The 16,734-nt window shown below is 37.7% G+C and overlaps 1 protein-coding gene and 1 non-coding gene across 5 annotated transcripts in view; one reads left to right on the forward strand and one right to left on the reverse strand.

Annotated features, from left to right (window-relative positions):
- Nucleotides 1–16,734, reverse strand: part of LRR (capping protein regulator and myosin 1 linker 1 leucine rich repeat protein) — a 124,503-nt gene that overhangs the window by 80,101 nt on the left and 27,668 nt on the right. For all 4 annotated transcript variants that reach the window (XM_089245681.1, XM_089245683.1, XM_089245682.1 and 1 more), the window contains exon 6: nt 9,073–9,241. In XM_089245681.1, the coding sequence (XP_089101807.1) occupies nt 9,073–9,241 (169 nt within the window). The remainder of the gene's footprint in view (nt 1–9,072; nt 9,242–16,734) is intronic.
- TRNAA-GGC (transfer RNA alanine (anticodon GGC)) lies at nt 8,237–8,308 on the forward strand. The gene has a single exon. It is a non-coding gene; the product is annotated as a tRNA-Ala (tRNA).

Below are 16,734 nucleotides of genomic sequence, written 5' to 3' on the forward strand. Positions count from 1 at the left end.
ATTGCATGGGTATCCAACTTAAAAGTAGGTCCGGCTAATTACTTTTTTAATTTTCTGGGCTTCATATATATCTATAAGTGAACTCAATGTTTCAAAAATCTCTAGCATTCAATAGAATTTTTACAATTATTGATGTGGCGAAAAACCCCACTAAATTTCCGCATTTCTACAGTAAAATAGGCAATTTTAATACTGATTTCTATGGGGATCATCCTTTGCCTTACCCTCAAAGTGATACTGATGATGATTATGACATCTATTCAAAAATTCTCATTACTGGGAAAATTGAAATGTGGCACACACACAAACCATTATTTATTTATTTATCAAAAGATATGTACAAACATACATATAAAATAAAAACAGACAACTTTTCATCCAAGGTGAACATGACTGTCACATACTGGATGATGGGTTATTGATTAAAAAAAGTGTAATGTGTGAAGGGGGGAAAATACCTATACATATATACACTGCTCAAAACTATTAGGGGAGCAAGCAAAAAAGTGAAGAAAACCGTGCGAGACAGCCACGTATTGGCATACAATGGATAGTACACGCGTATCAATGCGCAATACAGAAAAAAGAAGTAAAAAAATTTCGACCTTGCCCTGGTCGACATCTAACATTTCCTGTTTCTTGGAATCGATTCCACAGCCTTACAACAACACTTCTGGCGACTCCAACAGCGTCCACGACACTAGGTTGTGTTTGCCCGGATTCCAGTCTGCCTATAACACGCCATGCCATGGATTCCGGTAAATCACGTTGTTGAGACATCCTCAAGTCACCTTGTCTCAAAAAAAAAAAATACTGCGCAATCGAATTTCACAGTTACGGCAGTAAAACAGACGTTTCTGCAACATCCCGATTTCTGCCCTTATCTCCTTTTTCTGGTTTTTGACGTCATGAACTTTGATTTGCATATGAAGTTTTCTTCTTCCGTTTCCTGCTAGGCTTTAAATTATGGATGATTCATTTTATGTTACTTATCGGTATACATCTTTGCGTAATTTTGTTAAAACCATGTTTCCCCCAATTGTTTTGAGCAGTGTACATTTGTACATAAACACAAAAATAAATGAGGAGGGAAATTGATAGTTAGATATCAAATAATACATGGGTGAAGGGGGGAAAAAAATTAATAGTAACATCATTGTGGCAACGCATGGTATGAGTGCAATTTAAATATCAAAATTAGAGATAATAAGTATGATTTGAATAATTGAGCTACTGTTGGAAAGGCAAAATATTTAAGCTGTTGATAAATATAATGGGAGAAAATAAATTACTTTAATTAGTATGGGGGGCAAATTCTTTAAAAAAAAAACAAAAGACTAAAAGTGCACGGAGATATCATCAATAGGCAATAGATATCTTTTGAGGTACTTTTTGTAGGTGTAAAGAGAGGAAACTCTTAATTTCAATGGGAAGAGTTATAAAACTTAGGTATTAGGTAAGAGAAATGAATTTTTTTAATGCTTTTGTGAATAGTTAGCAAAGAATATGTAACGTTACGCCTAGCAGAAGATCAAATACAACGCCACAACAGGCAAAAATGCCCAACGAGGTGGATGAGAAAAGATGCTCATGAAAATATGGATGTCATACATTTCAAAAATACAGCAACCCAATTAAAAATGCAATTAACAAAAATTATAAACAATATACACACATGATAAAATATTATACAATGCCCATAAAGAATACTTATGGGTGTCTTATTCTAAGTATGGATAGCTTCTCGATTAACCCCAACATGTTTATGGGTCATTCCATTTCAAATCAAAATTTTTCTCTAATAGGGTTGTTAATAAATGGAATAGCTTACCCCTGGAGGTAGTAAATTGTAACACAATTGACACGTTTAAAAAGAAATACGATAAGGGTGATTCCATGTCAAATCACCCAGCCATGGCACCCATAGTCTCAGATTTCAATTATTTTTTTTTTATTTGTTGCATTTACCATCCTTATTAACCGTGTGAAATATTATTTGCATATCTCTAAAACTTTTTGAGAAAAAAAATGTTGAAATTTATCAAAAACTGATGCAGATGACTTTTTTGAGGCTCAATTTTTAAGCTGCATTGTTTGAGAAAATAAATCATAACTTTTTCAATTTTCAATATATTCAAGTGAAATTTTCACTAAAGTGTTCGCAAAAATATACAGAATATGAATAAAAATAATTCATACACTTACATTTGAAATTTACATGCAAAAAAAATTATGTAAACTTTGTTTTTGTGGAATTTTTTGTTAGAAAAAATACAATTTTTCAAATGTATTTTTAGACCAGAGGCACAGCAGTTACCAAAACAACTTTTATTTTAAATTTATCCTAAATATATGAAGTAAAATACTGGAGAAAAAAAATAATGTTTTTTTGACTGTTAATATGTTTATTCTAGCTCGCAACACAAAATTCATCGAAATAAGACTGGATCATTCCGATTTCAAACCATTCTACTAGATACTGAAATGCAACCCATCATCCCGGATTCCAATTATTATTTTTTATTTATTGCTTCTACCATGCTTGTCGACTATGCAAAGTTTTATGTACATATCTCAAAAACTTTTTGATAAAAAAAATGTTTTCTAACCTCACGAATGACGTCTCTTAGGCTAACCCCATTCAAGCAATATTTTTTGTGAAAATATATCATAACTTTGCAGATTTTCAATATATTCAAATGAAATTTCCACTAAAATGCTCATAAAAAAATGCAGATTATGACTAGGAAAGAAAATTTAAACCTTTGCATTAAAAAATTAGATTGCAAAAAAAAACCGTTGAAATTTAATTTTTGATTCTTTTTATAATAAAAACACAATGGCTCACCTTTGCTTTTTCATTTACAAAAGCTCTCCTGGTTTTCCCACAGCATATTCAGTGACATTGAACTCTTTTTTGATTGATTGATTTTTTTCCTTGTTCCCCTTTCTTAAAGCAGGGGCCAGAGTTAAAATTTGCAGTTTTCCCCTTGTTGTGATGGTTAAATTGAGTCTTATTTCTAATTAACTTTATCAAAATAATCATATCATTTGCTTTCTGTTTATTATCTTCATTGTGCTTTGAGATTCATTTTCTGGTAATTCTTCAAAAACTTTACAAAACATTTGATTTTAAAGTGTTGCAAGCAGATTCAACTTTTCTTTTGGCATTGTTTGACTTGCACTGTGGAGCTACCCTATGAAGTTTAATTGGTGACTCTTCTATGTTCTGTAGAGATGAATTTATTTCTTCAAGTGCTTCTTGTTTAATAATTGGCATTTTTCCAAGTTACTTCTCTACATTACTATCACTGTTCATCTCTTCACAGTATTCAGTTTCTTCACCTAATTTATTGTTGTTTATATTCACTGTCCCTACAGGCATGGCATATTTTTTGCCCTGGAATTAATTTTGTACAACCATTTATTTCATTTATACATGAAAAATACAAGTTTACTATCCTTAAACCCTTTGTTATTTTTTTCTTATGACATTTTAAAGGATTAAAGCATGCTTTCGGATATATTTCATACTTTGAGAAAAAAGCTCTATGATGCTTAAACACACAGTAGATAAATGTTCAGAACTTGCTCCACTCCTCAATATTGATGTTCGATGGGTCCAATGATGTAATGGGTAACAGATTTTACACTTTTGTGACAGTCAGATCCAGTTTTTTTTCCAACACTATAAATTTCAAGTGTCTTTTCTGACATTTTACTTTGAATTCCAAAATGATATAAAATATTTAGCTCAAATGAAAATTGTGTTATTATAAGAAAAATTTGGTAACCCTGGAGTAGGCTACTTTATGGAGCACATTCTCTGTCTTCAGCAAGATCATAATTGAGACTTGCATCATTTGATCGGGGGGGGGGGGGAGCAGTTTAGTTCTAACACTTTTGTTTTAGCGCAGTGACTTTATCCTCACCTGTTGAGATGATAAAGTCTTATAATTAAATAAGACACCAGCTGCCCTCTGAAGGACAAAGACCAGTGTGCCATAGTTTATATCTTCACAGAAGCTATTATTATTTTTTACAATCGCCATCACAACAAGAAACATCACATCTTATATATCACCACAAGGCATTACATACATTAGGTTTTCAATTCTACTCTCTTCCATCTGCCTCAGCTACAACAATTAGGTTGTAGCTGATAATTATTTCATTCTTTGTGATTCAATGCCTCATATTCTGGCTTTTTATCAGCAATTTTAAATTATTTCGTGGGAAAAATATATAGAGGCTTGTGTTAAATATTATAATGTAGATTTTTTTTCACACAAGTATAACCATTTCATATTTATCATATACATTAAATACATGTATATTAAAATATATGCTGTAAAAATCAAAGTAATTTAAAAAAAATGTAACACTGTTGTGGTAAAATAACTTCATAATTAAGCATGTTAAAAAACTTCAAAAATTAATCTATATATATGATTAATATTATCTGGATTTATCATATACAAAAAAATTCTTTACGCAAAAATATATCAGATTGCAAAAGTTTTAGTGGAAATTTCATTTGAATATATTGAAAATCTGCAAAGTTATGATATATTTTCACAAATAATATTGCTTGAATGTGGTTAGCCTAAGAGACGTCATTCGTGAGGTTAGAAAACATTTTTTTTCTCAAAAAGTTTTTGAGATATGTACATGAAACTTTGCATAGTCAACAAGCATGGTAGAAGCAATAAATAAAAAATAATAATTGGAATCCGGGATGATGGGTTGCATTTCAGTATCTAGTTGAATGATTTGAAATCGGAACGATCCAGTCTTATTTCGATGAATTTTGTGTTGCGAGCCAGAATAAACATATTAACAGTCAAAAAAACATTATTTTTTTTCTCCAGTATTTTACTTCATATATTTAGGATAAATTTAAAATAAAAGTTGTTTTAGTAACTACTGTGCCTCTGGTCTAAAAACACGTTTGAAAAATTGTATTTTTTCTAATGAAAAATTCCACAAAAACAAAGTTTACATAATTTTTTTTGCATGTAAATTTCAAATGTAAGTGTATGAATTATTTTTATTCATATTCTGTATATTTTTGCGAACACTTCAGTGAAAATTTCACTTGAATATATTGAAAATTGAAAAAGTTATGATTTATTTTCTCAAACAATGCAGCTTAAAAATTGAGCCTCAAAAAAGGCATCTGCATCAGTTTTTGATAAATTTCAACATTTTTTTTCTCAAAAAGTTTTAGAGATATGCAAATAATATTTCACACAGTTAATAAGGATGGTAAATGCAACAAATAAAAAAAAATCATTAAAATCTGAGACTATGGGTGCCATGGCTGGGTGATTTGACATGGAATCACCCTTATCGTATTTCTTTTTAAACGTGTCAATTGTGTTACAATTTACTACCTCCAGGGGTAAGCTATTCCATTTATTAACAACCCTATTAGAGAAAAATTCCCTGCGACACCATAACCTTGCATTGTCCCTCACCAATCGATACTGGTGTCCCCTTGTAAAAGCAGTCGATTGGCAGTGTACTAAAAGTTCATCGTTCATCCTATCCATCCCATTGAAAATTTTGAACACTTCGATCATATCTCCTCGACACCTGCGTTCATCCAATGTAAACATATTCAAAAAATGAAGTCTCTCTTCATAACTCAAGCCCTGTGTGCCAATAAGGACATGCATAGCTCTTCTCTGCACTCCCTTCAACCAAGTCTATGTCCCTCTGTAGGTATGGTCCCCAAAACCTTACAGCATACTCCAGTCCTGGACGAACTAAGCCTCGAAAAAGCGGAAGAATGACTTTAGGAGAAAGCGAAGAGACCTTTTTGAAAATGAAACCGAGCATTCTATTCGAGTTTTTGACCACCGCTGAACAATGTTCAGAAAACCTAAGCCGCTCGTCAATGGGAATTCCCAATTCGGTGACCCTAGTTGCATACGGGATAGTGACACCATTCAACTCGTAAGAAAACCGTGGGTTGTTCGAACCAAAATGAACGACCATGCACTTATCAATGCTAAATGTCATGCTCCATTAGTTTACCCATTCTGCAATCCTGTTTAAGTTGGTCTGGAGCAACTCCCTATCGCATTGATTCCCGATTACCCCCATTAGCTTCACATCATCTGCGGATTTGCTAGTAATCCCATCGATACCCTGATCCGAGTTTATTGATAAAATGTGAAAAAAGTATGGGGCCAAGGACACTTCCTTAAGGAACTCCACTTGTGATGCCTGTCTGACCAGAGAATTCCCCGTTCACCATTACTCGTTGCGACCTATCTCTTAACCACGATTCTATCCAATTCAGCAAGTTGCCCCCCAATTCTAATCTCGTGTAAACGCTTCAAAAGTTTACCATGTTGGACCCGATCGAATGCCTTCTGGAAATCAAGGTACTACCCTTCTTAAATATCGGAACAACGTCAGCAAGTTTCCAATCTCTTGGGACGATACCCTCAGCAACACTACTCCTGTATATCTGTGCGACTGACCCCAACAATTCATTAGCACATTCCCTGAGGACCCTGGGATAGATATCATCCGGTCCTGGTGCTTTGCTTGCACAACATTTCTTAGAAGATTTAGGACCTCCACGTCTTCTACTTGAATATCGTTGAGGGTTTTATTACCCCATGCAACACCCGTACATCGAATATCATTATTTCCATTAAAAACCGATGCGAAAAAGTCATCGAAAGCACTAAACATGCCTACATTGCTCTTTAACCTAGAGCCTCCTATCAAGAGGGGGGCCAACTGTTCCCTTACATTCATTATTGACGTATCGAAAAAATGATTTTGGGTCGGAGCCAATGTTATCTGCCAACCTAGATTCAACTTCCTTTTTACTATCCCTTATCACTCTCTTCAACACTCTTCTTTTATCAGTAAACAATGATAGGTCACCTCGTCCACTTTTATACTCTCTGAATGCTCTTTTCTTTTCAAGATAAAGGTTACACACGCTATCCGTGAACCATATAGGGTGTGATGTACAAATACACTTTTTTCGAACAAAGGGTATGACGTCGTGCAAAACAGAGGACAGCTCTATACTAAATTCTTCCCATTGACTTACCACCCCTACTGATTCTAACCGGTCATTGAAAACTTCCGCTAGCCTTCCTCTCAAAACATCAAAGTTAGTTCTTCGAAAACAAGGAACCAGTCTTTTGTTATAAACCTTACCCGAGGAAAAGTTACAGTGAAATCTGACTATATGATGATCACTGGAAGAAAACTCTTCCCCCACCGAAACATGTTCAACAAGATCCTCAGAACTAGTAAGAACTAAATCCAAAATAGCAGTATCCCTAGTGGCTTCTGATACAAAACAATTTTGGAGCACAAACTTAAGAAAGTCTCTTTCATACTGATCTCTAGATGAAAGGTTCTCCTAATCAATACCCAACAGGGATTTATAAAAATATAAGTATCTAAGTGGTAGAATTTCTATACTTTTCAAGAGAGTGATGGAAGGAGTATACTAGTCATTAAAAATTAGCCTTATAATTTTCTTCTGTAGTGATATAATAGGTTTCAAGTTAGTCAAATAGTCCTACCCCAAATAGGTAAACCGTATAACACGCCAGAACTTTGCCACTGGACTTATCCCGTTGCCGAGATCTCTTCCAGCCCAGCTTGTAAACAGTATAACAAATAAGAATGGAACAGTGAGTAGTAAAGGATGATTACAAAAGAACAACAAACAAAAATATTTTAGAAAATAAAATTTACACAAGATATACGGAAGACTTGATGTTGTGAAGATATTTATTATTTGAGATGTTAATTTTTTAAGGAAGGAAAAAACTCATCTCTGCGTCTACCGGGAGTCGAACCCGGGTCCCTCGATTGCCGGACGAGTGCTCTGACCACTAAGCTATAGAGAAGATAGAGATTTTCCTTCGCTAGAGCGTATATATGCTGAACGGAACCGTGCAATGGACGGTGAAACCGATCAGCTAATAGCTCATGGACGACGAGCCACCAGAGGGCTATATATATGACATGAATGTCGCTCTCCACTTGTTAATACAAGATATACGGAAGACTGGATGTTGTGAAGATATTTATTATTTGAGATGTTAATTTTTTAAGGAAGGAAAAATTAAGGTCCTATATATAGCCCTCTGGTGGCTCGTCGTCCATGAGCTATTAGCTGATTGGTTTCACCGTCCATTGCACGGTTCCGTTCGGCATATATACGCTCTAGCGAAGGAAAATCTCTATCTCCTCTATAGCTTAGTGGTCAGAGCACTCGTCCGGCAATCGAGGGACCCGGGTTCGACTCCCGGTAGAGGCAGAGATGAGTTTTTTCCTTCCTTAAAAAATTAACATCTCAAATAATAAATATCTTCACAACATCCAGTCTTCCGTACATCTTGTATTAACAAGTGGAGAGCGACATTCATGTCATAAAATTTACACATTTTAAATCTTAATTTGATTTGTAGATTATGAACATGGGATTTCCAAGGCATAAACTATTATACATATACTGGCAGCATTGAAGAAGTGACAAACCATTGTAAAGGCATATACACATCTGAAACACATTGTTAGGGAACGACAGTAACTAAAATTAACATTTCAAAAGTGATTGTTGAGGCCCAGAAACCATTGTTGTCAGACAGTTTTTTGGCAATTTCAGGCATATTTGCCCTGCTCTGACAAACTTTTAAAGTAGCCTAACGTTCAAGTCGGGTTCCATTTGGTATATATGTAAAATTTGGTGACTACCAATCTAAAATTGCAGATTTGTATAGAGAACACACAGAAAATCACTTTTACATAGATTACAGAATAGGGAAAACTATACATTACAAAAAAAGAGGAAAAATTAAATATGAAAAATGTAGGTCTTCAAGTATTCAAATGGGCAAACATAACCAATGCTCTTTCTCTGCAGAGTATAATCAAAAATGCTCTCGTATGCACAAAACCTCTATGTATTGTTTCCTCTCTCTCTAGTATTTATTTACTAATGCCAATGAAAACCTTGCATAATTATTGTTTCATATTTCCTACTCTTGTGAAAATTTTTCTCATATACAAGACATTTCTTACCCAGGCAACTTCTTCTCTATATGGCAAACCATGATAATCACACATACAGGCATACTGCGTGGAATAACCACCACATGGACCAGTATCTTTCATTTCCAACGCATGATTGTACTCCAGCATTGCTTGAAGCCGAGAAACTGGTGTAACATCCAGTTTTCTAATCACATGTCTTCAGGAGAAAAAACAATTAAAAAATTTTCAGTAATAACAACAGTAACATAGGAACATATCAAATTAATTCAACAAGGTACCTTAATACCATTTAATTATTACTCACATATACATCACAGAAAAATTAGCAGTTATTATTTCACATCAGAGGAGAGAAATCTCATCATTTTGAAGTTATTAAATTAACAGAAAAGTATAACAGCAATTTTACAAGAATTTTTGAAGAAACATGCATAATTACTACCAATACTTACACAGGAGTAACTAAGAACTCATCAGTGTTGGTAACATTTCATGAACAATTCAAACAAATTGTTTTTTTTTTTTAATTTAAAAACTTATTAATATATGAATATTGTTAGCTTTACTCTTTCAAAAGTTAAAAACTAGTTTTCTTATGAGTCACACATAGCTCATTATAGATTGAACACATTGAACTGATTCTACAACTGATTCTTATATCTTATATCACATTTTAGCATACATCAAAATATGAACATATCACAATTATCACATTCACACACAAACTGATCTGAATAATTTATGTATACAGTCACTCCCAGACTTACAGAGCTATGAACTCTCTCAGCAAATGTTAAAATGACCTTGGCGATACAGTAGATCCTGTTTCTAACACAACTGACACATTTAAAAAAAAACAAGACAAGCATGTTTGAATAGCTTCTCGATTTACCCTTACTTAGAATAAGACAACCATAATCGTTGTATTATATTTTATCACGTATATATTGTTTTATTTTTTATAATTGGGGGTTGCTGTATTTTAGAAATATATGACATCCATATTTGTTATGGACAACTTTATCTCAGCCACCTCGTTGGGCATTTTGTATTAACGTATCATTGTAAGGACAATATAATAAAAAAAAATAGAAAACTTCTTGAAGAGAAAATATTTTTATACAGGAAAAAAATTGAGACTTTGGAAATAATCCTTTTAAAACTGAGAACTTAAGCAGGATCCATTGTATTTGGCAACGAGACCTTCTCTCCCCCCCCCCTCCCCTTGCATTAACTGCAGCCCTGATTACAGAATCATCTGTATTCAAAGTATCTAAATATTTAACTACTGTGCTATGCATGCACAGTAAATAATATTACCTACCACTTTTAAAGCACACTACACATGAATACCTTCAGATTAGCTACAGCCACAACAGAAAATTATGAACCTAACTTCATGGTAAGGATGTAACATACAGCACGTCATTCGTAACTTAGAATTTGACCAAAACAGAATAACTGAATATTGCAAGAAAAGCACTAGGGAAAAGTATTCAAAAACTATTTTGAAGGCCTTGAAAAATGGAATGAATCGGGAGGCATATCAGTGAAAAAATTGAGAACATGGCTAAAGAGTATAAGAAGTGGAAAATCAGAAAATAGTCAAACTCATCAAAGCTGGCAAAGAACAATTAACTAATAAACACTTGCAGAGTTATAAATTGAAGGAATGAAAAAAAACCGGAACCATAAGAACAAAATTGTGGTGTCATTTCGGATGCAACTAAGCTGACCTTTTTAACTAATGAGGATTTAACTCAATGAGGATTTCCAAATCATCACAGATTTGGAAATCCTCATTGATGAGCGGCTCAAGTTTTCTGAATGTTGTTCAGCAGTGGTTAAAGAAGTGCATAGAATGCTTGATTTCATTCTTAAAAAGGTTCCTTTGCGTTCTCCTAAAATGATCTGTCCACTTTTCCAGGGCTTAGTTGCTCCTGGATTGGAGTAAGTTATTAAGTTTTGGAGACCATACTTATGAAGGAGCATTTGACTTGGTCCAAGGGGTGCAAAGAAGAGCCACGTGTGCTCTTGATGGCACATGGGGCTTAAGCTATGAAGAGAGAGTTGATTTCTCAAACATGTTTACATTGGAAGAAGCAGGTGTTAGGGAAATATGACTGGAGAGTTTAAAATTTTCAAAGAGGTTGGCAGGGGCTCCCACTCAAAAAATTACAAAAAGTAAAAAAAAGTAGGATGAGAAAACTACTTCCTTCAGAAAACAATCATAGCATAACTAAAAAAAATTTAATTAATTTTTCATTATTATTATTTATCACTGTTTCAGTATCCTATAAGATTGACTCGAGTCAAAGCAAAATGACAGAAATGACTTGGTTACAAAATAAATTTTTGGCCAAAATAAGGTCTTAGCAACCACAAATAATTCTTTTCTCTCCTCAGAATAAATATTACGTTCTTTTTTGGAGTCTTCCACAGTCTGTCAATTTTCTTCGACCATGCACACAGCAAATTATGAAGACGTGTAAGTTTTTTAAAAATGACGCTCTTTCAAAACCACTTTTAAGAGCACAGTGCCAAATATGTAAATTACAAGGTCCAATGTAAATTACAAGGTCCAATGTAAATAAGTCAAGGTGAACAAGATTGTTTCTGTTATATATATGTTATATTTATATGTATGACTTGGCAACAGCGCAGAGCGCAAGCTTCAATACGCGTGCCATTCGATTGCTACGGGGATTCGAGTTCTGGCGGCCATGGCGGTCGGTTGTGTTTCTCCGTAACTATTGTACTAATACAAATACAAATACAACGCCACAACAGACAAATTGCCCAACGAGGTGGCTGACTTAAGAACATCATGGATCCCCGAGCCCCTACCTACTACTGCTACACCACACATGCACCCCCCCCCCCCGCGGAACCCCCCAACGAATCGGTACATGCGGGAATGTGCGTGTACGTATAGTGCAACCTGACGTAAAGTTTTGTTTCTGTGTAATGCTTGTTATGTGTAGTGCTGTCATCTGCCCCCAGTTTTACTAACTATGAGTGAAGTGTTATGGTTGAATGATTTACCGTTGTAGGACTGTCGCTCTCTGTGGCGTTGGAATAAAGCGCATTTATGCTATTGTGTAATTCCGAATGCTCCTTCAGTCTGACTGTTATAAATGTCTAGTGAGAGACGTTTCAGTAGGGACGAAGACAGTATCTATCATCATTCTGCAGGAGTTGAAAATCGGCGTTTCAACAGGAACAAGATAGAAGCAAGCTCTAGCGAGGTAGGCCTAATTTCTTCAAGCGATTTCCTCATACGCTGCGGATGGCGGGGTTCGGTGTGATCGGCGAATTTGACCGCGCGAAAGAACCGTTTTCGGAGTATGCCGAGCGGTTGTATCAGTATTTTATTGCGAATGAAGTTACAGATGACGTCCGCAGGCGTGCTATATTCCTATCGCTGGTGGGTGCGCCGACATATGGCTTGATAAGTCTGGTGTCCCCAGCCTTACCCACGGAATGAACGCTAGCAGAACTGATACACGTTCTCAGGAATCATTTTGAACCGGCTCCGTCGGAGATCGTAGAGCGGTTCAAATTCAACTGTCGCTGTAGGAAGCCGGGAGAGTCTGTGCCAACCTTCATAGCCAAACTTCGAACTCTCGCAAGGTTTTGCAATTATGGGCATACTTTAGCAGAAATGCTACGAGATCGGCTCGTGTGTGGGATAAATGATGACGCTATTCAGAGAAGACTGTTGGCGGAAAGAGATCTGTCTTTCAATCGGGCGTCAGAGATCGCGATGTCGATGGAAGCGGCCTCGGAAAATGCCTCTAACCTGCGTGGTGACAACGCGTCTCCAGCGGAAGTGCTGTTTGTAAAGCAAAGGCAAGCGAAGCAGCCACGGAAGAGTTCCATAGGTCATCACCCGTCGCAAGCCAAGGTTATGTTTTCCTGCTATGCTTGTGGTGCGAGTGGACACAAGTCCTCAACTTGCAAGTTTGCCAAGAGTATGTGCTATTCATGCGGGAAGACGGACACTTAGCCAGAGTATGCAAGTCAGTGAAGAACAAATGGAGTGTTGGAGTCAAAGGTTGTGCGAACAGAGTGAATCAAGTCGACCAGCTGGATAACTCGTCTCCGGCGTTCGATGTGTTGACGTTGAACTCGATGTCTGATTTCCCACCACCTTGTACCGTGCAAGTCGTGATTGAAGGGCTACCTATGGTAATGCAGGTGGACACGGGAGCACCTTTTTCAGTGATGCCTTATTCGATGTTCAAGAAGCACCGATATCGATTTCCACCTTTGAAAGAGACTTGTATCAAGCTCAGATCTTTTACAAGGCATAGTCTGAAGATAGTGGGCACGATGGATGTTTCTGTGAAGTACGAATCCAAATTGGAAATTCTTCCGATCCTTGTGGTGGATCAGTGTTCCGTGATCTTGATGGGTCGAAACTGGATCCGCGAACTAGGGGTGTTGAGCACTATTTATTCGGCTGGCTCTACAAACACGATCCAGGTTGACGTGAAATCTTTGTCACGGGACTTGCAGGCCGTGTTGGATGAACATCAAGAACTGTTTTCGGGGGGCCTTGGGAAGCTGAAAAATGTGAAGGTTCGTCTGAAAAGAAAAGACTGTGCTTCATCGAAATTTTTCAAAGCTCGTCCCGTGCCTTACGCTTTTAAGAAGAAGGTAGAAGAAATAAGTAGACTTTTGGATTTAGGCGTTTTGGAACGAGTGTCGTCATCGGAATGGGCGACACCTGTAGTACCAGTCCTGAAGGCGAATGGTAGGATTCGCCTGTGTGGTGACTTCAAGCTCACTGCCAACGTTGCTACAGATCTCGAGAGGTATCCGTTACCCAAAGTTGAGGATTTGTTCGCTCGTCTTTCAGGGGGAGTGACTTTTTCATAGATCGACTTATCGGATGATTACTGTCAATTGGAATTGGATGAAGCTTCCAGGGACTTATTGGTAATTAACACTCATAAAAATTTGTTCAGGTACACGAGACTGCCTTTTGGGGTAGCGTCAGCTCCATCAATTTTTCAGAGAGAAATGGACAAGCTCTTGCAAGGGCATGAAAATGCGTTGTGCTACCTAGACGACTTGCTGATAACAGGCAGCTCTGTTTCGGATCATTTAAGGAATTTTAGCAAAGTGTTGTGTACTTTGCAGGAAGCTGGTATCAAGCTACATCCCTCGAAGTGCTCGTTCATGCAGACGTCAGTAGAATATCTGGGGCATACAATCGATGCAGAAGGACTACATCCAGTGCAAACGAAGTTGGAAGCAATTGAGAAAGCTCCTGAGCCAAAGAATGCGGATGAACTGAGGTCTTTCATAGGTTCGCTGACGTATTATGCAAAATTCCTTCCAAATATGTCCTCTATGCTAGCACCATTGTATAAGTTGTTGAATAAGAATTCATGTTGGAAATGGACTGAGCAGGAGAGGAAGTCCTTCCAAGAAGCAAAGAGAAGATTGTCTACGTCTTTGTTGTTGGTCCACTTCGATGAAAGTAAGGAAGTTCATCTCGAGTGTGACGCTAGTTCGTACGGAGTAGGAGCTGTGTTGTCTCATCCCTCAGCTGTGGGGGATCGTCCTATTGCTTTTGCGTCTAGATCCCTGACGAAAGCAGAAAGGAACTACAGCCAGATCGAAAGAGAAGCCTTGTCGTTGGTCTTCTGGGTTACATGGTATCGGAAATATCTTCTTGGAAGAACATTCACTTTGGTAACCGATCATCAGCCACTAGTAAGCCTGTTTTCTCAGACTAAACCAGTGGCTCCAATGGCTGCTTCTCGCATTCAGCGATGGGCGCTTGTGCTATCAGGGTACTCGTACAACATTGTGTATCGGAAAGGATCATCTCACGCGAATGCTGATGCCTTCAGTAGGCTACCTGTGCCGACAACTGTGGCTGAATCTCCAAAGCCTGCTGATGTAATATTATTGCTGGAATCTATGGATGATGGCGCGGTGACCAGATTTCATTTCCAGAAGGAGTTAGATGCTGATCCTGTTCTGTTGAAAGTGAAGAGATACATAGCACAAAACTGGCCCAGGTGTGTAACGGCTGAAATTCGTCCTTTCTGGCTCTGCCGAACTGACTTGTCAGTGGAAAACAGTATTATTATACGTGCGAATAGAATATATGTGCCACCAAAGTACAGGAAGTATGTGCTGTCAGAGCTTAATGGGGGTCACCAAGGTATGGGTGCTCTCAAAGCCTTGGCTAGACAGTCTGTGTGGTGGCCGAATATTGATAAGGACATTGAGGACTTGGTACGTTCGTGCATCGATTGTCAAGTCGAAGCTTCCGTTGCTCCATCAAACTTGGCTCCATGGCCTTCCACAACGGAGCCTTGGAGCAGAATTCATATCGACCATGCAGGTCCGTTTGATAACCACATCGTTTTGTTAGTAGTGGATGCTGCCACTAAGTGGTTGGAAGCTATTCCGGTGTCCTCGACATCGTCAGCTGCTACGGTCGCTACGTTACAATCCCTCTTTGCGAGATTCGGATTACCCAGGACAATCGTCAGTGATAACGCAACATCGTTCACTAGTCAGGAGTTCTCAGATTTCCTCCGTAGGGACGGGATCATCCATGTCCGAGCTGTGCCGTATCACCCGCAGTCAAATGGGTTGGCTGAAAGAGCGGTGCGCTCCATGAAGGATGCGTTGAGGAAAATTAAGGGCTGCCCTTTCCAGGAAAGGCTTGACAGATTTCTGTTTCACTATCGAAGGACACCTGTCTCATCAACTCGTCAAGCTCCTGGTACAGCGATGTTCAACAGAGTCATGAGAAGCAGGTTGGACCTGTTGAAACCGGGTCATCATCTGGCGATGGAGTTTGCACCTGAGGATAAGGTATGGTGCAGAAACTACGCAAGTGGCCCAAGGTGGATGCCAGGAACGGTCTCCACTTCAAGGGGTAGGGTCATGTCAGAAGTGAGTACTCCTTCGGGTCACGTGGTTCGTTAATCGGGACCAATTGCGTCAACAGCTTTCGTGTCACCTTAGCGTTCAGCTGGTTTCGAGATATCCCAGCAGCCCAATAAATCAGAGGGACCTGATCAGACGAAGAATACAGAGTCCACCAGAAATGAACCGACAAAGGCAAGTGATCCTCAAGCTGTTGATTCATCACCTCTTCATCTGAGGCGATCACAACGTCGCAGGCGACCACCTGAAGACTAGGTGTGTAGGGGGTTGCGTAACTGAACTTGTGCATTGTAGTGCAGACTTTCTTTTAGAAGGGAAGGTGTTATATATATATGTATGACTTGGCAACAGCGCGAGCTTCAATACGTGCGCGCCGTTCGATTGCTATGGGGATTCGAGTTCTGGCAGCCATGGAGGTCGGTTGTGTTTCTCCGTAACTATTGTACTAATGTTGGAATAAAGCGCATTTATGCGTGTGTAATTCCGAATGCTCCTTCAGTCTGACTGTTATAAATGTCTAGTGAGAGACATTTCAGTTTCACTGCATTGTCCAGCCCTTTTTTGAAAGGATTTGTTTAAATTTTAGTGTTCAATGCCAGAGTAATCATTTTTGAAAAATGAAGCACTTTCATTTCTAGCTCTTTGCTGAGTACTGTATACATTGTTTATGCCTCTGCATGCCCTAAAAATACAAAAGACAATGGAATGCTATTGGGTAGCATCAGAATTACCAAACCTAGAATAGGCCTATGTAACCAACTTTGTAAT

The sequence above is a fragment of the Pholcus phalangioides genome, unplaced genomic scaffold (genome assembly GCF_987345545.1).
Source record: "Pholcus phalangioides strain wild (caught in Gottingen) unplaced genomic scaffold, Ppha-v1.0 ptg000016l_1, whole genome shotgun sequence".
Classification (NCBI taxonomy): Eukaryota; Metazoa; Arthropoda; class Arachnida; order Araneae; family Pholcidae; genus Pholcus; species Pholcus phalangioides.